The 25,186-nt window shown below is 44.5% G+C and overlaps 1 protein-coding gene across 2 annotated transcripts in view; it reads left to right on the top strand.

Moving 5' to 3' along the window:
* Positions 1-25,186, top strand: part of LOC124788248 (calcium-binding protein E63-1) — a 555,703-nt gene that overhangs the window by 85,885 nt on the left and 444,632 nt on the right. For both annotated transcript variants that reach the window (XM_047255439.1, XM_047255449.1), the window contains one exon: positions 7,780-7,830. In XM_047255439.1, the coding sequence (XP_047111395.1) occupies positions 7,780-7,830 (51 nt within the window). The remainder of the gene's footprint in view (positions 1-7,779; positions 7,831-25,186) is intronic.

Here is a 25,186-nt window from a genome sequence, read left to right as displayed (position 1 = left end):
GTCACTCTGCCGTACGTCACACATCAGCTACTGTCTCTTCGTTCGACTTGCATGTGAAATGTGTTGGCAAGGTGTGGGTAGCGTGCTCGGTCTGCAGCGTTGATATTTGTAATGGCGAGCAGAAGACGCGGTGCCAGCGGATGCCTCGTCAGCTGGCCGCGCAGCTGCTGCCTCGCCCTTCCCTCGCAAGGTGCCCTCCGTGTCTCTCGGCGTGACACGCAGGCCCTCCGCAATAGTCACCGACGCGCGGCTCCCGCCCAATCCGTTATCCGCGACTTGTTGTTGTGCCGCTAATAATACCCGATCCGCGCACTATATTTAAGCTGCACAGCATTGCCAAAGAATGGGCCACGTGGGCTGCGATACAGCACCCATTCTCGACGTCGCTATTCACTAAACTGTCGAGCAAAGTACTTTGCCATTCAGACCAGAACTAATGGGCAGGCTGTTTATTTTCGAGGGCGCAAGTGTCCTGCACGAAATGGGAACCAGTCGTAAGCGTCGGGAATAACAATGGATACGAGGAAACACAGAGGTCATCTCCCCTGTGAGAGGTACAAAACATGAACTGTTTCTTTTTAACGTGCGCCTCCATTGCTGAGTGGTCAGCGCTCTTGACTGCCATGCGGAGGACCCGTGTTCAGTTCCCGCTGAAGCCAGGGATTGTTTCTTGATGCGGGAACTAGAGTGGGGTGCACTCAGCCTCGTGTTGCCGACCGAGGAGCTGCCTGAGTGAGAACTAGCGGCTGCGAGGCCTGGAAAGCCGTCGACGTCAGGGCAGGGAGAGAGAGCGGTCTGCTGAACCCACGGCCCTCTGCACAGCATGGCAGGGAATGACTCGGCGGTCAGTCGATGTCGCCGGTGCTCTGGGCCTAATCATGAGTTTAGCTTTTTATTTTTTTGATATAACTTACCGGCATTTAAGAACAAAACTATTGTAATTCATTTGTAACGTATTGTTCATTGTCGTTTTTGCGGTCCAGTTCTAAATATACATTAATTGAACATTGACGTAGTACAGGAAGCTGAAAAAGAGAGAGAGAGACGGAGAAGATGATATATAAGTGCGTCTGCTAAACTCATCCCCTCGAAAATTTCTCACCTTCATACATCCTCTGTGTTACCACAGATGCCCGGCCTGTGTGGCCGAGCGGTTCTAGGCGCTTCGGTCTGGAACCACACGGCTGCTACGGTTGCAGGTTCGAATCCTGCCTCGGGCATGGATGTGTTTCATGTCCTTAGGTTACTTAGGTTTAAGTAGTTCTAAGTGTAGGGGACTGATGACCTCAGATGTTAAGTCCCATAGTGCTCAGAGCCATTTTACCACAGATGACGTTTCAATGATCTCATTTGTACTAAGATCGCAGTACACGCGAGGTGCCTATTTGCTTCCACCGCCCTGAATGGAATACATAAGTTCTGATTAATGTTCACCAGCTTGCAGCAGTCTTCTGTAGTTGTTATCCCCTGCCCAGAAACCAGCACGTAGGTCGTGAATCCATTATATTGAGGCTGTAGCAAACTCTCAGTGAGGAACTCATACTGGATGAATAATTAAATTTTCAATAATGGGATTTCCGCGATCGTTCTTCATATAAAAATATGGCATTTCAGTCTTTGATCGCTTTTTTTTATTTTCAATGACCGGTTTCAGGCTAGCTGCCCATCTTCAGATCATATATTGCAGTTGCAGAGTAACTTGTCAGTACAGCACCATAGGTTCACTGTCATAACCCCAGTCTTTCCACTTTGATGAAAACAAAACAACGAACTGCGTATTTGCGTAATTATAATCAAATTCTCTTCCGTTACACACCCAAATAACCAGAGATTGCTAATTAAGTCTAAACTGATACCGACCGCGGCAGACAAACATGTCTGTCCTCCGAGACTGCCGAACCACCTCTGATGTTACAGACGAACCACTTCGCCCGCCATCTAAGTTAGGCGCGATCCGAAGATCTCAGAAGCGCTTCGTCTACCTTTACGTTTACCAACTATTTATTATTCTGCTGTTTAAATAATGGAATGATCGCCTGCTATTGAGAGATCCTTTTCAATGAAATTCAAGTAAATTCACTGTTTAGTTTTTCTAATATTAATAGCAGAAGTTTATCATTTTGGCGCGCTACGTGCGAACGTAGCAGCCAGTTGCAGAGAAGAACTACAATTTAGGCTGTCTTTCTCACGATACCCGTACCGACCAGCCGTCTGTCAGTACATCAACTACATTACGTCATCTTGCCACCCGCTGCCTTCTCAACTGCTCTAAGAAGAGCTTCCTGTAGTTGAATATGATGATTGTAAAGCGAGAAATATTATACTTGAATGTGATGGTTATAAAACCAGAAAGATTACAATAGTAGATACCATCACCTAGCAACTATGTTTACAGTTCATTTCATCTGACATTTTTTGCACGTAGTTTGTTATGCACTTACCAGTGCTACTAGTATTTTGTAGTCTGACCAGATATCGAATACCTACAATTTTCCGGCTGATTAAATCTTTCTGGGATTCGAACTCGCAACGCCGCCTTTGGTGCGCAATGCCCTTAGAGTCTCAACTATCCAGTCACGCATCACAAGTCGCCGTCACAGGTTCACTTCTGTCAGTAACTACCTGTTACCAAAACTTCGCAGTTCTTTTGCAAACCTTAAGGGACCAACACTCGTGGAACAAAAGGTACTGCGGAGAAATGGCTTAGATGCAGCCTGGACGATTGTTTCCAGAGACTCGCTACGGCACACAGTTTTAATTTGCAAGGGAGTTTTCAAAATAGTGCAAACTCTGCTGCAAATAAAGTTTCTTACTGGTATCTTGCAACAATATGTTTTGATATCTATATTTTCGAATATGTATTTCTTCTCATTTTTTGGTTTGGTTTTATGTCCAGGATTCTTAATACAGCTGTTAACCGAACCTACGAAATGTTTAAGTGTTATTAAAACATTGCAAACCATACTGAACTGCTGTCTAAACATTATACTGAAGATTTACGGTAAAATAATATTTCCCTTCTGAGCAATAACAACTATCAACTATAATATAATTTTCATCGCATCACTTTCAAGGAAAACACCTCTCTAGTAATTACGTTACTCATCCCCTAGTGTCATTCACGGAAGGTTTTTACGGATCGTTGTAACAGTTATCTTGTGCGCTTTACTATTTGGAGATCTCTCTCTATGACGTTATGATGGCGGTTGTGCGCTGTGAAGTACTGTGCGAGTGCAGAGGGTGTATTTTGACTTTTTAGCGGCCTTAAGTGTTCTGAGTATCTTAGTGTATGCATTCACAGTTAGTCAAAGCTGTTACTAATCTTCTCCAAAGCTTCTTCTACACCACTTTTCTTGGCGATTCTATGCCACGTCAAAAGTTCGCACAGCAATCTCCAAACTCACTACGGTTGCTCTCGCGAAGTTCACTGGAGTCTGGAAGCAAATGGTTCAAATGGATCTGAGCACTATGGGACTTAACTTCTGAGGTCATCAGTCCCCTAGAACTTAGAACTACTTAAACCTAACTAACCTAAGGACATCACACACAACCATGCCCGAGGCAGGATTCGAACCTGCGACCGTAGCGGTCGTGCGGTGCTAGACTGTAGCGCCTAGAACCGCTCGGCCACCCCGGCCGGCTGTCTGGAAGCAGAACAGCGAGGTCGGTCCCGCGTCTTGCGAGACGAGAGCTGTCGGGGCCGGCCTGTACGTACAGCGCTGGTCATTAATAAGACCGGCCAACTGCAGGGACTGGAAAAGGAGGGAAAAAATTCGTGCTTGAACTTAAATGCAGACACTAGCGAAGCCTGCAGGTTGCGCTGTTGTGTTTCACCACGAACGGCACCTGTGCTGTGCCCGCAACACGTTTCAAGTGTCAGTCGTGATCAGAAGACTGTTTTGTGGAGTCGTCAGTGCATTTTGTCGTAACTAAGTGGATTCGAACGTCGACAAACTGGTGGTGCTCGTGTGGTAGGTGCTTCTGTATCCAAGACAGCCGAAGTGCTCGGTGTTCCAAGAGGCACAGTGTAGAAGGTTTATACCGCGTACAGGGAAACCGGGAAAACATCATCCGCCAAGTCACGACGCGGATAAAAACATTTGTTGAGTGATGGCGCCGAAGGATAATTGAAGAAGACTGTGACGAATAGCCGGCCGGTGTGGCCGAGCGGTTCTAGGTGCTTCAGTCTGGAACCGCGCGACCGCTGCGGTCGCAGATTCGAATCCTGCCTCTGGCATGGATGTGTGTGATGTCCTTAGGTTAGTTAGGTTTAAGTAGTTCTAACAAGGGAACCTCCCCATCGCACCCCCTTCAGATTTAGTTATAAGTTGGCACAGTGGATAGGCCTTGAAAAACTGAACACAGATCAATCGAGAAAACAAGAAGAAGTTGTGTGGAACTATGAAAAAAATAAGCAAAATATACAAACTGAGTAGTCCATGCGCAAGACAGGCAACGTCAAGGAAAGTGGGAGCTCAGGAGCGCCGTGGTTCCGTGGTTAGCGTGAGCAGCTGCGGAACGAGAGGTCCTTGGTTCAAATCTTCCCTCGAGTGCAAAGTTTACTTTCTTTATTTTCGCAAAGTTATGATCCGTCCGGTCCTTCATTGGCGTCTCTGTTCACTGTAATAAGTTTAGTGTCTGTGTTTTGCGACCGCACGGCAAAACCATGCGATTAGTAGACGAAAGGGCATGCCTCTCCAACGGGAACCGAAAACATTTCATCGCAAGGTCATAGATCAACCGATTCCTCCACCGGAAAACACGTCTGATATATTCTATACGACACTGGTGACGGCATGTGCGTCACATGACAGGAATATGTTGTCGTCCCACCTAACTTGTAGACTTGGCGAATGGGTAAAAAGATTCTTCTACCTTGCCCGATTTACGTTTTCTTGTGGATGTGATAATCACTTCCAAAAAAGTGATGGAAACGTAAGAGTTTGTCACATAAATTGCAACAAATGAATGCAGCAGTTTCACAGTCGCACAGTTTTCCCTGTGCTCTGTCAAAACGTATGTTTTTACCGTATTCAAATTTTTCCGTGTGTAGACCGTCGAATCCGGCATATGTCCAAGCAAATCTGAACATGTCCTGGAATTTTGGAGAGCGAAGTTGATTATGTGTGAGTGCCAGAACTTTGATAATTGTCTGAAAATAAAAAAATTAAACTTTTACTCGAGGGCAGACTTGAACCAAGGGCCTCTCGTTCCGCAGCTACTCACGCTAACCACGGAACCACGGCGCTCCTGAGCTCCCACTCTCCTTGATGTTGCCTATCTTGCGCATGGACTACTCAGTTTGTATATTTTGCTTATTTTTTTCGTAGTTCCACTCAACTTCTTCCTGTTTTCTCGATTGACCTGTGTTCAGCTTTTCAAGGCCTATCCACTGTGCCAACTTATAACTAAATCTGAGCCGGCCGAAGTGGCCGTGCGGTTAAAGGCGCTGCAGTCTGGAACCGCGAGACCGCTACGGTCGCAGGTTCGAATCCTGCCTCGGGCATGGATGTGTGTGATGTCCTTAGGCTAGTTAGGTTTAAGTTGTTCTAGGGGACTGATGACCTCAGATGTTATGTCCCATAGTGCTCAGAGCCAACCCTATCAGCACCAAAATAACACGAAGGGAGAAGCAGGGAAATGCGGGATGGAACTGAAAAACCAAATAGCAAAGCAAAGCAAATAGTCGTAACAGGCAAACGGAGTGCCGAAGCCATAAAACCTGGACTGTCGAACGATGAAAAAACGTCGTTTGTGTGGATGCGTCTTGCTTTACACTGTTTGCAACTTCTGGCACGGTTTACGTCTCAAGAGTGAAATACGTCGGGGGGACTGGTGATGATTCGCGCATCCATATCGTCTTATTCCGTGGACCCCATGGCTACTTTGCAATGTCGCATTACTGCTGAGGATGAGGGGATCATTTTGGGTGATCAGGTCTACCCCATGCTACACTGTTTGTCCCCCAATGGCGATGCTGTGTTCCGAGACGACAGGGCTCCTTTTCATACAGCTCGCGTGGTCCAGAAATGGTTTTGTGAATTGCTGTTGTTGTTGTTGTTCTTCTTCTTCTTCTGGTTTCTATCCGCTCCGGATGTTGGCAACCATGTTGGCAGTGCTTTTCCTGTCACTTGCAGCTCTAAACAGCTCTCTAGATGTTTTCCAGGTCCACGTTCTGATGTTCTTAAGCCAGGCTATTCTTCTCTTTTTCCTTTCAGGATGGTCTGCATGGTATGGTATCTGTCGTTGTTCCGCATGATGTGTCCCAGCTACTGGATCTTTCTTGCTTTCACGGTGGCCGATACTTCTTTTTCTTTCTTCATTCTTGGTACAACCTCGACATTTGTGACATGCGCTGTCCACGATATTCTTAACATTCTCCTGTACAGCCACATCTCAAAAGCCTCCAACGGCTTACCCTACGATTCTGTCACAGTTCCCCGACGATTCTGCCAGAGTTCATGTTTCAACAGCATATAAAGAGGGCGAGTTGTTGCAGTGACCAAATCTTAGTATTATTGTAGCTCTATGGTCTACTCTGGAGGGAAAGGTGGGTGATCGCTATTTTGCAGGAAGAATAGTATCACATTTCACAGAAAAGCATCCAGTATCTGCATTTTTCCTCTTTGAGACGACTGGAAGCTGTTTTGAATGCGAGCGAGTTACCTACACCGTATTAGGTATGTCAGTGTGTCCTGTTTGTGGTGCTTCCATATTTTTTGTCGCTACATACCTTCCTATTCAGCATCACCATTACTTATCTGAAAACAACCATTCCGAGGTCATCGACAGCATCGATGTTCCGGCACTTCAGTGGTCATGCAGAATTTCGCTATTCGTGTGCGCCACATGATCGCCAATGACGACAGGCGTATCGAACATGTTGTAAACTAAATCCGAATATCTGTAGTGACGTTTACATGTTGAATAAAGTGTGTGTACGCCGTAGTTTGTAACTAATTTATGTTTTTTGTCATGTAATTCAATAATTGTCAGTTTGTAGGCTGAACAGTGAATTCCAAAACTGGATGTGGAAACGTGAAACGGACTATGAAATGACGTAGAGTTGGGCATAACCCCCCCAAACCGGATGCGATTTAGATGTACCACCTTCAGTTGTGACTGGTAGCGGATTTTATTCAACATGAAGGAAAAATCATGAAGTTCAAGAGCATTCATTACGGAAAAAATGCACTCATCCTTGTTATGAGATATTGGCAATAACATCTCTTTCATGTGCAGTTTCTTCGTCTAGGGTGTAATTCGTCGGCTAAAGCTGGATCTGGACTGACGACTTGTGGAACCCATTACAGGGTATACGAAAATTTAATCTTCCTCTGCTTTCCCACGCTTGCGTGGTTTCCATCTGTAAATAAAGGGGGTTACGTTTTATTATCTGTTTCTTAGATATGCTTCTTCATTTGGTTCGCTACTTTGGTATGCAGCAGGAGTGCAACGCACTTTCTCTGCACTTCTACACCGTGTGCAAACAAAGACTGCCCAATTACAAACATGCCATTTGATGCGAGTTATGTCAACCAGTAGGTACTGGGAGATGAAGGAGCTTGCACAGGATAGATTAGCATGGAGAGCTGCATCAAACCAGTCTCAGGACTGAAGACCACAACAACAACAATGTCAACTGCTGCACGCTGTTTCTCTAATTTTGCTTAAAATGTTATTAAGTGGTTAACAATAGCTGCATTTGTTTGTATGTTTTTACTGAATGTTTTCAGGTGTGAGAAGTGGTAAACAATCGTTGGTTTCCTTTTGTTGCAGCGCCGTCAGAGTCTGAGCGCCATGGCCCACAGGAAGCGGAGCTTGCCACGGGTACGTACCGGCAGCGCGTGCTAGTAGCTCTACGTGTAGGCGCTGGGCGCGACGAATGTTTGGACAGAAAAACTTTGTGTGAAGCCGCAACGCTCTTAATTAATTACGTTCCATAGTCGCGACACCGCGTATACAAGGTGCGTCCAGAAAGTTCGTTCCGTTTGGTAATTTTTTAAAAAAAATAAAGGAGTACAGATACAGGAGAACCATCTATTGAAAAAAAAACTACTTATCTTAAACTATCTTTTCGTATGACTACGACCATTTTGTAGGCACTTGTCATGCCGTGGCACTAATTTTCCTTCCTGATGGAACATTACCGCCTTTGTTGCTGTCAACCGTGTGTTAGCATGTTCTGTGCTGTCGTCTTCGTTGTTGCGTTGTTGACGACCAAGGAAAGGATTCAGGTGCAAAAATAGATGAAAGTCGGTCAGGGAGAGGTCAAGGCTGTGCAGAGGGCAGTCAAATGGCTTTAAACTGTTGCTACAGCGCCGAAAGCGTTATCTCTTGTTCGCAGTGTGAGATAGGGCGTAGTTACGGATCAAAGCAAAATCGTTTGAGCTTTCCGTGTCTCTTATTATGCGAGGGTTGACTGAAATGTAATGCCTCCACCTTGGTAACTCTTCAACAGTTGGCAGCATTGGTATGCGCCAGGTACTGGCTCGTTCCGTAGCGTCTTCTCTACAGCTTCAGTTGGTGGGAAGTCTTAGCATTGACCGGTTGTGTTGTTACAGTGTAAAGTATGGAACCGCGCGCAGACGGTCGGTCAATGTGATTTAAGCAACGTGCAGTCATTGAATTCTTGACAGCAGAAGGTGTCACCCCACAGGAGATTCATCAGAGAATGAAAGCAGTTTATGGTGATTGTGTTGATGTGAGTACTGTGTGTCGTTGGGCGAATAACTTTAAAGATGTTGAGGGGGGAACATCTGACGTGCGTGTCAAACAAAGAGTTGGACGTCATGTGACAGCAGCCACCGAGTTTCACAAGAAAAATGCCGACAGATTGATTCAGGACGATCGTCGTATCACTCAGAGAGAACTTGCAAGCACAGTCGGATTTCAAAAGAAAGTATGGTTCACATTATTGCTTTGCTTGGCTATAGGAAGATCTGTGCACGACGGGTATCCCGGATGCTGACTCCTGAAATGAAAGCGCACAGACTTGAAATTTGCCAGGAACCCCTCTCCCGTTACGAGAATGAAGACACACAGCACTCACAGCAACACTGCTTTCATTCTCTGATGAATCACCTTTGGGGTGACACCTTCTGCTGTCAAGTATTCAATGACTGCACGTTGCTTAAATCGCATTGACCGACCGTCTGCGCAGGGTTCCATACTTTACACTGTAACAACACAACCGTTCAATTCTAAGGCTTCCCACCAACTGGAGCTGTAGAGAAGAAGCTACGGAACAAGCCAGTACCTGCCACATACCAATGCTGCCAACTGTTGAAGAGTTACCCTTCATCCAAGGGCATTGATTTTCAGTCAATCCTCGTATACTGCGCGATGCACTCTCATAAGCGCTCACAGCATACATTTGCAATGAAACTTATCGGCGCACACTCCTTAGCAGAGTGAAAATTTCATTCTGGAAACAATTGCATTGATTGTTTCACTTCGCTGTAATAATGCAGCAGTAGAATGCTCTCTCCATCCCAAAACAGGGCACACAAGACTTTTTGCGGTGTCAAAATTTGCTTGGCTTACATCTGCATCTACATCTACATACATATTCCACAAGCCACCGTACAGAGCAAGGCGGGGGTACCTTGTATCACTTCTAGCTATGCCCTTTCCTGCTCTACTCGCAAACAGAGCGAGAGAAAAACGAATGCCTCCGTACGCCCCCTAGTTTTTCTTGCCTTATCTTGGTGGTCCTTACGCGAAATTTACGTTGGCAGCAGTGGAATCGTTCTGCAGTCACCCGCAAATGCCGGTTCTCAAAATTTTCTCATTAGTGTATCGCGAAAAGAACGCCGTATGCCCTACAGGGATTCTCATTTCAGTTGACGAAGCATCTCCGTAATACTCGCGTGTTGATCGAATCTGACTGTTACGAATCTAGCAACACACCTCCGAGTTCCTTCTACGTTCGTGTTTAATCCGACCTGGTGTGAATACCAAACATTCGAGCAGTAATCAAGAATGGGTCGCACTGGTGTTCTCAACGTTGTTTCCTGTATAGATGAACCAAATTTTCCTAAAATTCTCCTAACGATCCGTAGTCGACTATTTGCCTTTTCTACCACCGTCCTTACGTCCTCGTTGTATTTCATCTCGCTTTACAACGATAGTCCCCAATATTTATCGACGTGACTTTGCCGAGCAGCAGACCACTGTTGCCGTGTTTCAACGTTACGTGATTATTTTTTCCTACACGGCTGCGTTAGCTTACGTTTTTCTACATTTAGAGTAAGTTGCCGTCCGTCACACCAAATAAAATATTGCTCTAAGTCATCCTGAATCGTCCTACAGTGACTCAACGACTGCACTTTCCCGTACACCACAGAATCCATCATCAGCAAATGACCGCAGAATGCTGCCCGCCCTGTCCACTTCGCTGGGGCTCTCCTGACGATACCGCCGTCTCTGATCAACACTCGCCGCCGAGGTCGACATTCTGGGTTCTGTTACTTAAGTCATTGAGTCACTCACGAATATCAGAACCTATGCTGTATCAGAATCTATGCTATGTGCTCGTACCTTCGTCAGTGGTATGTAGTTGGGCACAGTGTGAAATGATTTCTAGAAATCTAGGAATATGCAATCATCCTGTTACCCTTCATCCATGGTTCGCAGGATACCGTGTGAGAAACGGGCAAGCTGAGTTTCGCACAAGCAGTGCTTTCTAAATCGGTGCTGATTTGTGCGCAGAAGCTTTGTGTTTCAAGGAAATTCATTGCATTTGCACTTCGAATACGCTCAATATAGCAACCGATGTTAAGGGTATTGCTATATAATTTTCCGGGTCTTGTATTTTACCTTGTTTTACCGGGTGATTTTTTTTCCACCGTGTACAAACTCTAGGGATTGATCGATAAGAGCATACGGAACAAAAAATATCTAATGAACGTACGGCAGGAAGTGCATGGTTTCCATGCTAGAGACCATTTATTCAATCATACTTTGCTACAGGGACTGCAGTCTAATAAGCGCTGTACGGTGGAGCCAGAGTTACAGTGTGCTTGCTTCCCTCCTACAGGGTGGTACTGTTCCTCACACGTCGTGCCCTAGCGCCCTCTACTGCCGTAGTAACTGATAACGTCGCCTCCGATTCACGTCTCTTGCTGACTCACCTCGTAGTGGATGAGAGACAGCGTTCTACACAACGGTTCTGTTTCGAACCGAGAGCTTGCCGACTTGGTGTTTACTTAGGTAAAGACAAATGGCAACGGGGAGGCGGGCTCCGAGGTTGCATCAGGAGACCTAGCCCCTCCGACAACAATACCCCGTTCAATATTTGCAACAGTGTTTCGCCGTTTATCTGAGACAGGGTCGTTTCAGGAAGCAGGAAATCGTGAAGGACGTACTCGAAATATTCGGATATTGACTTGGAGAAAAATGTGATTAACCCTGTGGTAGACGACCGCTGTGTCAGCACCTGCCAGTTGGCCCGCCAGTGCAAGGTAAGCCAGATGACTGTGTGGAACATTCTCCATGACAACTGCTACTACGCTTATCACTTACAGCGTGCGCAGGGCTCACCAGCGGCAGACTTTCCACATCGGTAGCAGTTTTGTCACTGGTTTCTTCACCAGGCAACCACGAGTTCGGGATTTGTGTAATCCATCCTATTCACAGATGAGGCCATCTTTACGCGGAGTGGTATCCTAACCTTTCATAACAGTCACCTGTGGTATAGTACGAGGTGGATTCAAGTTCTAAGGCCTCAGTTTTTTTTTCTAATTAACTACTCACCCGAAATCGATGAAAGTGGCGTTACTTCTCGACGTAATCGCCCTGCAGACGTACACATTTTTCACAACGTTGAAATCGCTGAGGCAATAGCAGCATGGCTGGCGAATGTGCGGCCACGGAGAGTGTCTTTCATTGTTGGAAAAAGCCAAAAGTCACTAGGAGCCAGGTCAGGGGAGTGGGGAGCATAAGGAATCACTTCAAAGTTGTTATCACGAAGAAACTGTTGCGTAACGTTAGCTCGATGTGCGGGTGCATTGTCTCGGTGAAACAGCACACGCGCAGCCCTTCTCAGACGTTTTTGTTGCAGTGCAGGAAGGAATTTGTTCTTCAAAACATTTTCGTAGGATGCACCTGTTATCGTAGTGCCCTTTGGAACGCAATGGGTAAGGATTACGCCCTCGCTGTCCCAGAACATGGACACCATCATTTTTTCAACACTGGCGGTTACCCGAAATTATTTTGGTGGCGGTGAATCTGTGTGCTTCCATTGAGCTGACTGGCGCTTTGTTTCTGGATTGAAAAATGACAACCACGCCTCATCCATTGTCACAACCGACAAAAGGAAAGTCCCATTCATGCTGTCGTTGCGCACCAACATGCCACACGGGCAGCCGTGTGGTCGTCCGTCAGCATTCGTGGCACCCACCTGGATGACACTTTTCGCATTTTCAGGTCTTCATGCAGGATTGTGTGCACAGAACCCACAGAAATGCCAACTCTGGAGGCGATCTGTTCAACAGTCATTCGGCGATCCCCCAAAACAATTCTCTCCACTTTCTCGATCATGTCGTCAGACCGGCTTGTGCGAGCCCAAGGTTGTTACGGTTTGTTGTCACACAATGTTCTGCCTTCATTAAACTGTCGCACCCATGAACGCACTTTCGACACATCCATAAGTGCATCACCACATGTCTCCTTCAACTGTCGATGAATTTCAATTGGTTTCACACCACGCAAATTCAGAAAACGAATGATTGCACGCTGTTCAAGTAAGGAAAACGTCGCCATTTTAAGTATTTAAAACAGTTCTCATTCTCACCGCTGGCGGTAAAATTCCATCTGCCGTACGGTGCTGCCATCTCTGGGACATATTGACAATGAATGCGGCCTCATTTTAAAACAATGCGCATGTTTCTATCCGTTTCCAGTCCGGAGAAAAAAAATCGGAGGCCTTAGAACTTGAATGCACCTCGTATGCAGAGCCCGATTGGTATGGTGACAGCGAACCATCAACATCGGTGCAGCCGGAATGTGTGGGCCCGGATAATTGGCAGCCATATTTGGGACCAGTCTTTCCTCTACATCGCCTAACAGCCCGGAACTATCGGCGTTTCTAGCGGGTGACTTTGCCTCCCTTGCTGGAAGAAGTACCATTGATGATTCGAGGGTTATGTGGCTGCTACATTACGGTGGTACAGCCCACATTGCCGTTAACGCATCTCAATCATGTCTTCCCTGGTTGATGGATCGGATCAAGGGGTCCAGTAGCATGGCCTTCTCGTTCACTGGATCTCAACCTGAACGATTTTTGGTTATTGGGCCATCTCAAAACTATCGCGTACGCAGAGCCCATTCCAGATGTGGAGGCACTGGAGCAGAGTATTCGTGCTGCCTTTGAGACTGTTCGGATGCAGCCTGGCCGATGTGAACGTGTGAGACAGATCATGCTACGGCGCGTACATGCATGCATTGACGCACCTGGAAACTGCTTTCAACACATACTGTAACTGTGGCTGCGTGGTGCAGCGCGTATTAGACCGGAGTCTCTGTAACAGTGTATGACGGAATAAATGGTCTTTAGCACGGAAACCATGCATTTCTGGAAATAAGTTCATTAGACCTTTCTTTCCGTATCCTCTCATCAGTCAATTCCTAGAGTTTGTACACGGGGGAAAAAATCCCCCTTTATACAGGAGTTACCTGCGATTTTTTCCAGTGGCTTGGGACTAGGTGCTGGGCGAGAGATTCGCGATAAATACAATCTAAGTTCCTTCTCAACGCCAGTGATGCTTATTTCTACGTCCTCCATAAGGGACACAGCGACAGTGAAACAATAGTATACCTGTATGATCGTCTTGCGTGAATGATTTCTTAAACGCGAAATTTTAAGCTTCATTTTTCCTTTTGCTGTCGTCTATTGCTACATCAGTCTCCTCGATGAGAGACTGGGTAGAAGCCTTCGTCCCTCTTAGTGATTTTACGTAGTATCAGAATTTTCTCGGGTTCTCGGGAGATCCTTTGCTAACGTATAACGGCCCAAGCTGTTTATACTTCGCTCATCGATCATTTTACAGACACACAAATTTCTAGTAACCTGTACAGATTTCAGTGTTTTCTTTTGAACCAATGCAACAATCTCTGTTTTCTCAACTTTTTCCGAATTTTCTTAGTAAACCACGGTGGGTGTTTTCCGTCCTTAATCCACGTACTCGGCGCATACTTCTCCAGAACGTGATTAACAGCCAGTTTAAACTTTGCCCATAATTCCTCTGTGTCCATTAGTTTGTAACTAGATGATGTCCCATTCATTGTTGAAGGAGGATGTTAACAACTGCGTATCTGCTCATTCCAGCATAGAAACTCTCCTATGCTTTTTGATGTATGTATTGTCTTTTGTGACCATGGTCACTGTGGTGACATCGTGATCACTAATCTCAGTCTCTCCACGGACACCGTCGATAAGGTGAGGCGTGTTTGCAGATACGACATCCAAAATATTTCTAATGCGTGCAGGTTTTTGAACTAGTTGCTCAACACAGTTTTCGGAAAATACGTTCAGAAGTCCTTCACAATGCTGTCTATCATACAACCTGCAGCAAATCCATAGACGTGCCAGTCTGTACTCGGTAAGTTAAAGTCGCCTCCAACTAAAGTTGCACCATTGGGCTTCTTCCGCGCTACTGAGCAAGGGCTTTCTCTGGAAGATTCTACTTGTGGCCAGTAAAAACATGTAATGATTTAAGTTGGGTTCACCTTAGAAGGTTTGTCGCGTTGAGGTAACCTCGCAGTCAGTCTTCATTTCTACCTATATGGGCACTTTTTTTTTATCAGTTGCAATGAACATTCCCCCTCCTACGACGTCTAACCTGTCTTTCCGATATACGTTCCATTCCTAGTTAAATATCTCTGAGCTTTCTGCTTTGGGTTTCATCCAGCTGTCGGTTCCGAGTATAATTTGAGCGCGACTGCTTTCCTGAAGAACGGTAAATTCATGAATGATTCTGCAATTTACTGGTGACGCAGTGTGCTTTCATTTCATTGAATGTCATTTCGATTGAGGGGTTGCATAAACATATAGTTTTCGAAGATTCAGTTTTTAGTAAACGATTTTATGAAGGAGTGATCTTGAAATTTCCGGAAAGTTCTTAGAAAGTTAAGGCACTGTAAACTTACAGTTTTATTTTGCAAGTTATTCAGCTACACGAACCAATTCTTCATTAATCAAACATGGGGGCCCACTTCGTTCGCTATCGTGCACTTAGTCGGTTTCTTCATAGAAGTGTCGGACCCATCTTCTTACCCATAACCGTTCATCTCATTTTGTCTATAAATCCTGCAAATATTCGATGAATGTCGATTGGTTTTGTGTTCTCCGCATTCAGGAAACGAATTACGGATGTAGTCTCACAAAAGGTGAGATTTTCAATCAACTTCGACATACTAGACAAAACACTGTACGGCGTAAACAACGCACCGACAACTTAAAATGGTTTTATCTTCTTCATCTTCACACAAAGCAAATACTGCATATTGCGGAACTGCAGTAGTGCTCTCGCGGAAAGACATACGAACGGAACTTCCTTTCTGGACGTACCTCGTAGAACACACACACACACACACACACACACACACAAAGTGCATTCTTTATCATCACGGCATTTTTCATCCACTGCTATAGACGGACCTCTGTAGTTTCGATATTTTATACTCTTCACCTTTACGTACCCTACTTGTCCCGTCGAATTCCTCATTTCTTATTCCACGTTCAATAAGTTCATTGGCTAGGCCGTACCCTATAAGGAAAAGGCCAACAGGTAATTCCCTTGCTGTCTTAGTCTGGCAGTGCCCCGATCTACCTAAACCTCAGTTTCGGTACAATCGCTGTATGCAGAATAACATCCACAGTTTCAATTTGTTTTCGCATACAGTGCGGCGTTATTAATCTGAAAATTTCGTGGACTGTATGTTTCACTGTCATCAAATACGACATAAAGCGGTCTTTTTATTTGGAGGTGTGTGTGTGTGGGGGGGGGGGGGGTGAGGGTAGAACCCAAATGGTAGGAAGGCTGTAATTTAATAGAGGTGGCGAGAGCAGCTGACCGTGCAAGGCAACTGAAATTGCGTGCATGCAGCATAATCCATTCGCGGCCGCAGCCCACTCGTCCTAATGAAACAGCCATCACTCAGCTGGCGCTGCAGCGCGCTGCCGCCGTAATACTGCTTCGCTTTGAGCTTCATAACTTCCTAGCTTATTACGAATCTCTTAATTTCCAGGAGTGCATGTGTTCGCAAATGGCCTGCCTGACCTCTAGGACCTACGTCTGCGCACTTACTTTGAAAATTCGCTATGACAGGGCGTGGTGAGGGGTATTTTATACTAACACTAACGATTTTCTTTCTACACTTCCTGAAAGAAGTGAGACTCCCTGAATGGGAGGAGAAAATGAAATGAGACTTCACGAGCTGAGAGCGTATGTGATATTAATTAAAGAATCGAATCAAGTTTACAGTGAACTTGGTAGTAAGATCGCAATAATAATGTTGTATCTCCGCTGGTCTGGATGCATCCATTGATTCAGTTGAAAAACGTATCGTGATGCCGCTGTATCCTCTCCTGAAGTGATGGTTCAGATGGCTCTGAGCACTATGGGACTTAACATCTCAGGTCATGAGTCCCATAAAACTTAGAACTACTTAAAGCTAACTAACCTATGTACATCACACACACATGCATGTCCGAGGCAGGATTCGAACCTGCGGCCGTAGCGGCCGCGCAGTTCCGGACTGAAGCGCGTAGAACCGTTCGGCCACCGCGACCGGCATCTGGAAAACATGGCGGCCAATCGAGGCCCATGCCAGTGGCCTCTGCGGGACCCCAGAGCCACAATACGTTCCCCAAAGTGCTCCTCCAGAACATCAAACACTCTCCTACTTGAAATCGTCTTCCACAACCTTCACGTACCATTTGGTAGTCACTGTGCCATCGAGGAATATCGCACCGATTATTCCGTGACTGGACGCTGCTCACCACTCCATCACCCGCTGAGGACGAAGAGACTTGTCGATCGCGAAATGCGGATTCTCAGTCCCCCAAATGTGCCAATTTTTCTTATTGAAGAAGCCATCAAAATGAAAGTGGGCTTCATCGCTGAACCAAATCAAACCATACATAATAATTACCATCATGCCCTGCGGCCAACGCTGCAATTTGAACGTCCTAACGCAAACCGTTCACAAGTTATGAGGATTTTATTTCATGTATTTCAACAATTGTCACCCTGCATCAAGTATCAATTACAACAGTTGCGGACGAGCTCACCTCAGGAGAGCCGGCCGGTGTGGCCGAGCGGTTCTAGGCGCTTCAGTCCGGAACCGCGCGACTGCTACGGTCGCAGGTTCGAATCCTGCCTCGGGCATGGATGTGTCTGAAGTCCTTAGGATAGTTAGGTTTAACTAGTGCTCAGAGCCATTTGAACCATACGAATTCTCCAGATCTAAACACATGCTAGTGCTATGTGTGGCTATATGGAAGACAAGGTGTACAGCAATAACCCCAGAACCATTGCTGAGCTGTAAACAGCCATTTAGGAGGTCATCTTCTATGAGCATCTATGAGCCAACACTTCAGCGGGCCATGGACAATTTTGTTATTCAGCTACGCCACATGATAGCCAATGATAGCAGGCATATCGAACATGTCAGAATCTAAATCCTAGAATCTGTAGTGACATTTACATGTTGAATAAAGTGAAGTTTCTAACTAATTTACATTAGGCTCTGCCTTCCGAAAAGACGTCTGTTCTGCTCGAGGTCTGGATTACAAGAGAGACAGGCAACTGTGTTCCGCACCGCAGAACACTCCAGCACGCACACACATGACCTGTATCCCACGCACGCTATTCACTAAAACCAATGGTGTGAATTTGCTAGCGGTTTCAGCAGAGGTCTCATGGCGTCTCTTGTGAGCAGCTTTAAGCGCACAGAACTGCCTCGGTTTGAAAGACAGGCCTTGTGTCCCGTAGGCACAACGTAAGTTGCTCTAGGAGTAAACTCGTAAAGATTTGACTGGGCCTTTGAAATTTTTTTAAACGAATTTCCTAAAATATTCCTTGACTGGTTAACACCCTCTACAGCTGATTCTTTAAGATAAACATCATTTTCTTCAGGACGGTGCTAACGTTCGAGCTTAAAATTTGTTCTAGGCCCCCACAATAGAGGGATGCAAGTGATGCTCGTCTGTCTACCGGTTTTATACCATTTTCGTAAGCAAGAGTGACGGCCACTCTTCTCACGTTACGTGGGGCTATCGACTGCACGAGAGTGTCTCGGTAAGTGTCAGTATGGTGGCTTGGTGGCTATGAGAGAAGGAACGCAGTGATTTATGACCTGTCATCCTTGCCTCCACCAAATAAGTGATTTGAAATGCCTCTCCTCCAAATGCTTTTTTTTTTTATTTGTGGTAAGTTCCTATGGGACCAGACTGCCAAGGTCATCGGTCTCTAGGCTTACACACTACTTAATCTAACTTAAACTAACTTACACTAAGGACAACACACACACACCCATGCCCGAGGGTGGACTCGAACCTCCGACGGGGGGAGCCGCTCGAACCGAGGCAAGGCGCCTTAGAATGTATGGCTACCGCGCGCGGCTCCCCAACTGCTCTTATATACAAATGTCAGGCTGTTATTCTGTTGGTTGGAGAATGGATAAGGTGGCTTATTTTTACTCATATCCTTATTGCTGGCTTAATGAGGATAATTATGGCGTAAATTGCCGGGTCTCAGATGGTTGCTTCTACGTTTATGACCCTAATTTGTATGGTGGGTAATTTATTACCCAATTAGAATAATTTATGACCCATATCCTTATCGCTGGATTAGTTAGGATAATTTAAGGCCAATTATTGCCTTCCAAGAAGGCTGCCTTGACCCTTATCCTTAATGCTAATTAGGATTAGCACTGACCTAATACGGCGATCGAAGATGGCTGCCACTATGATGTCTTAATCAAATTTTGTGGTCCAAGATGCCAGAAGGTCTGTCCACAAAGATGGCTGCCCATGATGGTAGATATGTAAAGTGTCATAGAAGTCCACTCTCAAGAGTGCTACCCCCCACCACCACTACCCAGGCCCAAAACAGTTGTTGTAGTCACGTACCCCTGCCACTCAGCTGCAGTGTCTGGGCTTATTAGCTATAGATGGACTCAGCACTCGTGCGCTATATACCATAGTGAAAGGCTGATCATTACCATCATAATGAAATGTCATCTGAGATCTGATACCTCCAGAAAAAGTCGAATGTAAGTATTATTCCTTACTTCTCTCTCATTATTCATTATTACTAATTGTTTATGTGTTTTCATTAATTAGTATTTATCCTTCAGTGCAACAGCTCCCTGATGCATTGGAGTAGAAATCAACAGACAGCCTACCTGGGGTATCAGAGGAGGGGAGACAATTGTTTCCAGTCTTTGGGTTTGACATTCTCCACTCAAAGCATAATGTTTATGACAATATTCGTATTTAGAAGTACCCACATCACTCTCAAACACTTGATGTAACTTGTGTGAAAGCTATGTGAAATATTATATGAAAGGAGCATCAGTTGTTTAGCAAATAAATAACAGCTGCTTTTGTTCAAATTACGACTCTGTTCGATAAGTGTTCTATAAATTTCAAAAAGCAGATTAACATATCTTTGGATTTAAGCCACACAGACTAATAGTAAGCTTTAACACTCTCTTTGTTGTAGAATTCATAGTTTTACAGTTGCATATCGAGATGTATTTGGGAATAATTATTTCCAGAATACTTCAGACGACTGGGATAAGTAGATTTCGTGAAAACACCAACGTCTTGCAGTCATCATTTTCTTTTAGCAGTTACTTAATGGATGAATTCAAAGTACTGACACTTGCTTCATTGTTCGGAAGCTGATGCATACATTCACTGCCATCACTTAAAGTAACAATCGCATTTATTAAGAATAGCCGAAAAAGTTTTCCCACTCGTATAAGAATTGTCAAAGGATGAACATGTCGATGTTACACTCCTCGAGGCAGCCGTCATGTGAGTATTAATGATGATGATAATATATATATTATAAAAGTAAGTGTACATTATGCTTGCCGCTAAACCTCAAAAACGAGTCCTGGTACGATCAAAAGAGTTATATGGTGACGAATCCCTCTATCCCCCATCCATGAAGCTTCCCGTTTTTAGCTGAAGACCGTGCTTTCGAAGATATAAGGGGTGGGAAGTTTCGCCCCGTAGAAATTTGCAGAATATTCCAGAACATTCGGGAGTATTCGAGGGTATTCCACAACATTCCAGAATGTTCTGGAATGTTCAACTATGATCCTGGATGTTCTTGAATGATGGGGAACGGTCTGGAACATTCAGGAAGATTCCAGAAAGCTCCGGGACACCCCAGAACGCGAGGAACATTCCAGAAAACACTCGAATGTTGTGGAATGTTCTGGAACATTGTGGACAGTTCTAGGCCATTTTGGTGTGTTCTGAAATTCGCCACTGGTGGGAAAACCCATTGGTAGGGATATGTAAACCAAGACCCGTTGTGGGTTCGAATGTCAGTTTCTTATTGGTGACGAAGGCAGAAATCGAAAACGTGGTGACTGACTCAACAAAAACAAACAGTGGAGTTCGAGTACTCGGAGTGATACAGTGACTGAATATAAATCGAAAATAAAATGTGCAAAGCGTGTAAAGTGTGCGTAATGTATTTGTAAGTAAATAGTTGATTTGATTTATATTTTGGACAATTATTAAAAGTAAAAATGGAGGAGATCTTACCAGTTCTGAAGCAAAAGGACGAAAACAAAAGAACAGCGAAGAAAAGAAGCAGACAAAGAGCGTGAAGCACGTTTAAGTTCCCAAAAAACGAGAATGAGCACCGTGAGAAGCAGAGAAACCGAAGAACAACGAAATTAACGGACTGAAGAATCAAGAATTGCGACACAATCTTATAACAAAAGAGTGCATACTCAAGCCAGCCATGAAAATGTCATCCTACGAGAAGCGCGGAAGAGAAAAAGTAAACAGTACAACCTAACAAATGAAGGATTCCACTAGGACCCGACGAAAGAATATAGCAAACAAAAACACGTGGAAATCGGAAAAAAGGATACTATCTGACAGTTTTGCAACTCGAAAAAATTCAGTAGTGAAACACCAGGATTCTGTTGCATGAATGGAACAATTCGATTACCACCGATGGAAGCACCCTCGCTGGAATTTTTACGTTGCATGACCGGGGAAACTCCAGAATCAAAACACTTTCTTCAAAATATAAAAGTGTACGACGTCTGGTTCCAAATGACTTCTTTCGGTGTGACTTCGATCAACATTAATGGAGGTATAATCGATTATGTTTTTCAATCCAAGGAGAAATCTGTCACAACATGGGATCATTACTACCACGACTCAAATTTCTGGAAGTACATTACACCGGCAATGACGAAACATTAATTGATAAACGCTGCACACATATCAGTGGATTGAGACGAGAAGTAGTCCAAGATGCACTGTTTTGTGTTAGCAGAAGAGCTAAAACCGTGTTACTAGTGGAGGCCGAAATGCACGCGTTTTAGCTCACGCAGGCTGGTGTGAGGAGGGAAGAACTATACTGACGTGAGGTCTGGAACATGACAAGGAATTAGAATTCAGAAAGCGGACGTAATTAGTTTCATACTTAAGTTTAATCCATTAATGATGAACGTCGCTCTTGGCGGTACATGATTCACAATATTATCTGTTCAGAATAGTAACTGAATATGGCGCCTTGCTGGGTCGTAGCAAATGACGTAGCTGAAGGCTATGCTAAACTGTCGTCTCTACAAATGAGAGCGTATGTAGACAATGAACCATCGCTAGCAAAGTCGGCTGTACTACTGGGGCGAGTGCTAGGGAGTCTCTCTAGACCTGCCGTATGGCGGCGCTCGGTCTGCTATCACTGATAGTGGCGACACGCAAGTCCGACGTATACTAACGGACCGCGGCCGATTTAAAGGCTACCACCTAGCAAGTGTGGTGTCTGGCGGTGACACCACACACAGAGGATCTCAAATACAATCAACTGATTCACATATTCGAAACAGCACTAGACAGAATGATTTCTGATGACTATAAAGTTATAATTCGAGCCGACGAAATACCACCTGAAGAACACGAAAGTCGATCTAATGCACCTCAGATAGACGAAGTCGCCATCGTAATTGTGGACAATGAAAACATGATACGTGGTATATGTGTACAACGAAGAAAAGAAGGACTACAAAGCACTGCAGAGACGCACTGTTTATATGATGCCCTCCAATATTTGTGCACAGAGAGGACGGACATCATTTTAATGTGAAACAAATTCTAACTGAAACACGCGTAGAAACAAATAAAAAAGTCACTTACAAGGAGTTATATGCTTATGGTTTAATGATCCGAGACAAGGAAACATACAATCACATTCTCAACACACGCTGTTTATTTCAAAAATTCTTGGTAGATATGTATGCAAAAACAGAAGGCGAACAGATGCTTCACATAAGACTGAATCAAAAGAAACTACGCAAGGAAGAACACATCCACCTTCGAGACGCAATCATAAATGATGGAAACATTGACAACGTCGGAAAAATGGTAATCTTACCAGCCACAGCAAAAATACGAATGCGTGGCAGCGACTAACCGGATACAGATAATCAACGGATGGTAACATGTAGCACACTACTTTCCCAAATTTTCCAAGGACACGTAAACATAGAATACAGCAGTTCAGTGAAATCCATCAAATATGTCTGTAAGTATGTGAACAAAAGCAGTGCCATGGCATTATTTCGAATAGCCAAAGACGGCGAACAACAAAACAGAAACGACGAGGTCCTCATGTACCATATGGGAAGATACGTCAACAGTAACGAAGCAGCGTGACGGATTTTCGGTTTTCCCTTACAAGGACGCGAACAAGCTGTGCAACCTCTAGCAGAACATTTGGAGAAAGGATAGGGAGTTTACTTCACAAAAGACACAGCCAGAAAAATAGCATGCGAATCACCTTTGAACACAACTTAACAGCTTTTTACCCTTTGTGCCAAACGGATCCGTTCGTGAAAACATTATCTGATGTTTACATCTCTGCAAATTATGCGTGGAACACAACAAGAAAAATCTTCCAGCGACGAAAACAAGGAACTCCGGTAGAAGACCATCCACGGACCATGAAAACTGGCGCACGAGGCCGAGTGTACACCGTACGTACGAACAACGCGTACACCGAACATCCGAACAACGCCGAATGTTTCCATCTTCGGATGTTGCTACACGAAGTACAAGGACCAACAACTTTCATAGATCTCAAGACGCCTAGAACCACCGGAAACTACAACCACTGGGAATTAACACTGCAAGAAGCCTCACTCACAGGCTCAGCTGAACATACGAGAGACATTCTAACAACATGTAACCCACAGAATCCAAAACAGCTACGGGACTGCTTCAGACAGAGTATGGGTGATGAGATCCTGTACAAAATCCGACAAGCTCATCCTGAACTGACCATCGAATTCAACATCACTTCTATGAAACACTTCTTCGCCTAGAAGATAAATGGTCTGGTTGTTTAATGCTAAACAACTTGGGATGCAAGCACCACGAAAAGATGCTATCAGTGTGCTAAACTTCGAAATTACGAAGGAAAACAGCTACAGAACCAAGGAACTACTTCAATGTGGGCGTGGACGCATCGGGAGGCACGGGAAAACATTTCTAATAAATCTATTGCTGGCGGAAATACGTGCTAAACAATATATTACACTTACACTGGCATTGCAGCCACACTGATGGAAGGAGGACAAACCGCCCACTCCGACCTACAACTACCGTTGAACGTAGCCGAAGAACAATGCCCGGTATGTAAAATCCCAAGAGCATCTGGACGGTGTAAACTTCTAAAGCAAGCTAAAATTGTCTTCTGCGACGATTGCACAGTGGCGCATAAAAAATCACTCGAAGCCACGGAGAGAACATTACAAGACTTGCGAGGAAAGTCTCAAGTAATGAGAGGAGCTCTACTCATACTCTCTGGAGTACACTTCCAGTTATCCCCAAGTCAACAACAGTAGACGAAATAAATGCATGCCTAAAAATAAACGCATCTCTGACCACACTTACACACACACACACTCACAAATTCTGCGACTAACAAAAAAATATGAGAGCTGAACTATTGAAAGACCAAACAGCAGCACATTCTGCTCAACAACTTTTATGAATAGGTGGAGGAACATATCCTATTGACTAGACGACCAGCGTCATTGAACTCAACAGTGATTTCTGCAACATAGCCACTGCTAAAAACGAACTTATTGACCAAATTTATCCACACATTGTTCACAACTATACCAATACAGACTCTCGATTTGAAAGGGCAATTACGGTAACTAAAAATAATATTTAAAATGTTTATTTGACGCCACAAACGGTCGTCTAGCCACAGTCACCACAACAACGAAATTAGGTTACAAAACTAGTTTCGACGCACAGAATCGTCATTTTCAAATGTAATCACTAACCTGGAAAACTGCATTAATAACTGCAACCACACTTCTTTCAAATGTTGCGAAAAATACAATAAAACCAGTAAAATGAAGCATAGGCAGCAGAACCGGATCACAGGACGTCATGATAATTTTTTTGTTGGTCGGTCCTTTCACACTGTAATGCAGTGTAGATGAAAACTGCATCGGGATGAAAGATATTACATACTCTTGCATTACGTCCTCCAGTAGGTTCGACGCTATGCAATGTCGTCACTCAATATGTGTAACTGCCCCAGTCCACTATGATGGTCCAATTACACATTAGGAATATTTAGCCCACAAAGCTTTTGCTTCATCGATGTTCAATAATAATGATGAGATTAGGATTCTCATTCAGCACTAGGACACTTTAACAATTCCAAGCAACATCTTACTATACTACTTGGAATGAAAATTTTTGCGAAGGGATGGAAGCCCTACAATGATGTAGCTATTTACATGTAATGGTTTCACATTTCTGTTTCAACATATAAGGCTGTGAAGTGAGTGATGTTGAAACTGGCGGTACAAGAAATGTTGTAATCACATCAATCCCTAAAACATAACTTTCTGCATCAACTTCGGACTTGAATGGTTTAGAAAATGCACGATGGTT

Source organism: Schistocerca piceifrons, chromosome 1 (genome assembly GCF_021461385.2).
Source record: "Schistocerca piceifrons isolate TAMUIC-IGC-003096 chromosome 1, iqSchPice1.1, whole genome shotgun sequence".
NCBI lineage: Eukaryota > Metazoa > Arthropoda > Insecta > Orthoptera > Acrididae > Schistocerca > Schistocerca piceifrons.
Note: the sequence above shows the minus strand (reverse complement) of the source record. Positions and strands in the feature narration are given on the sequence as shown.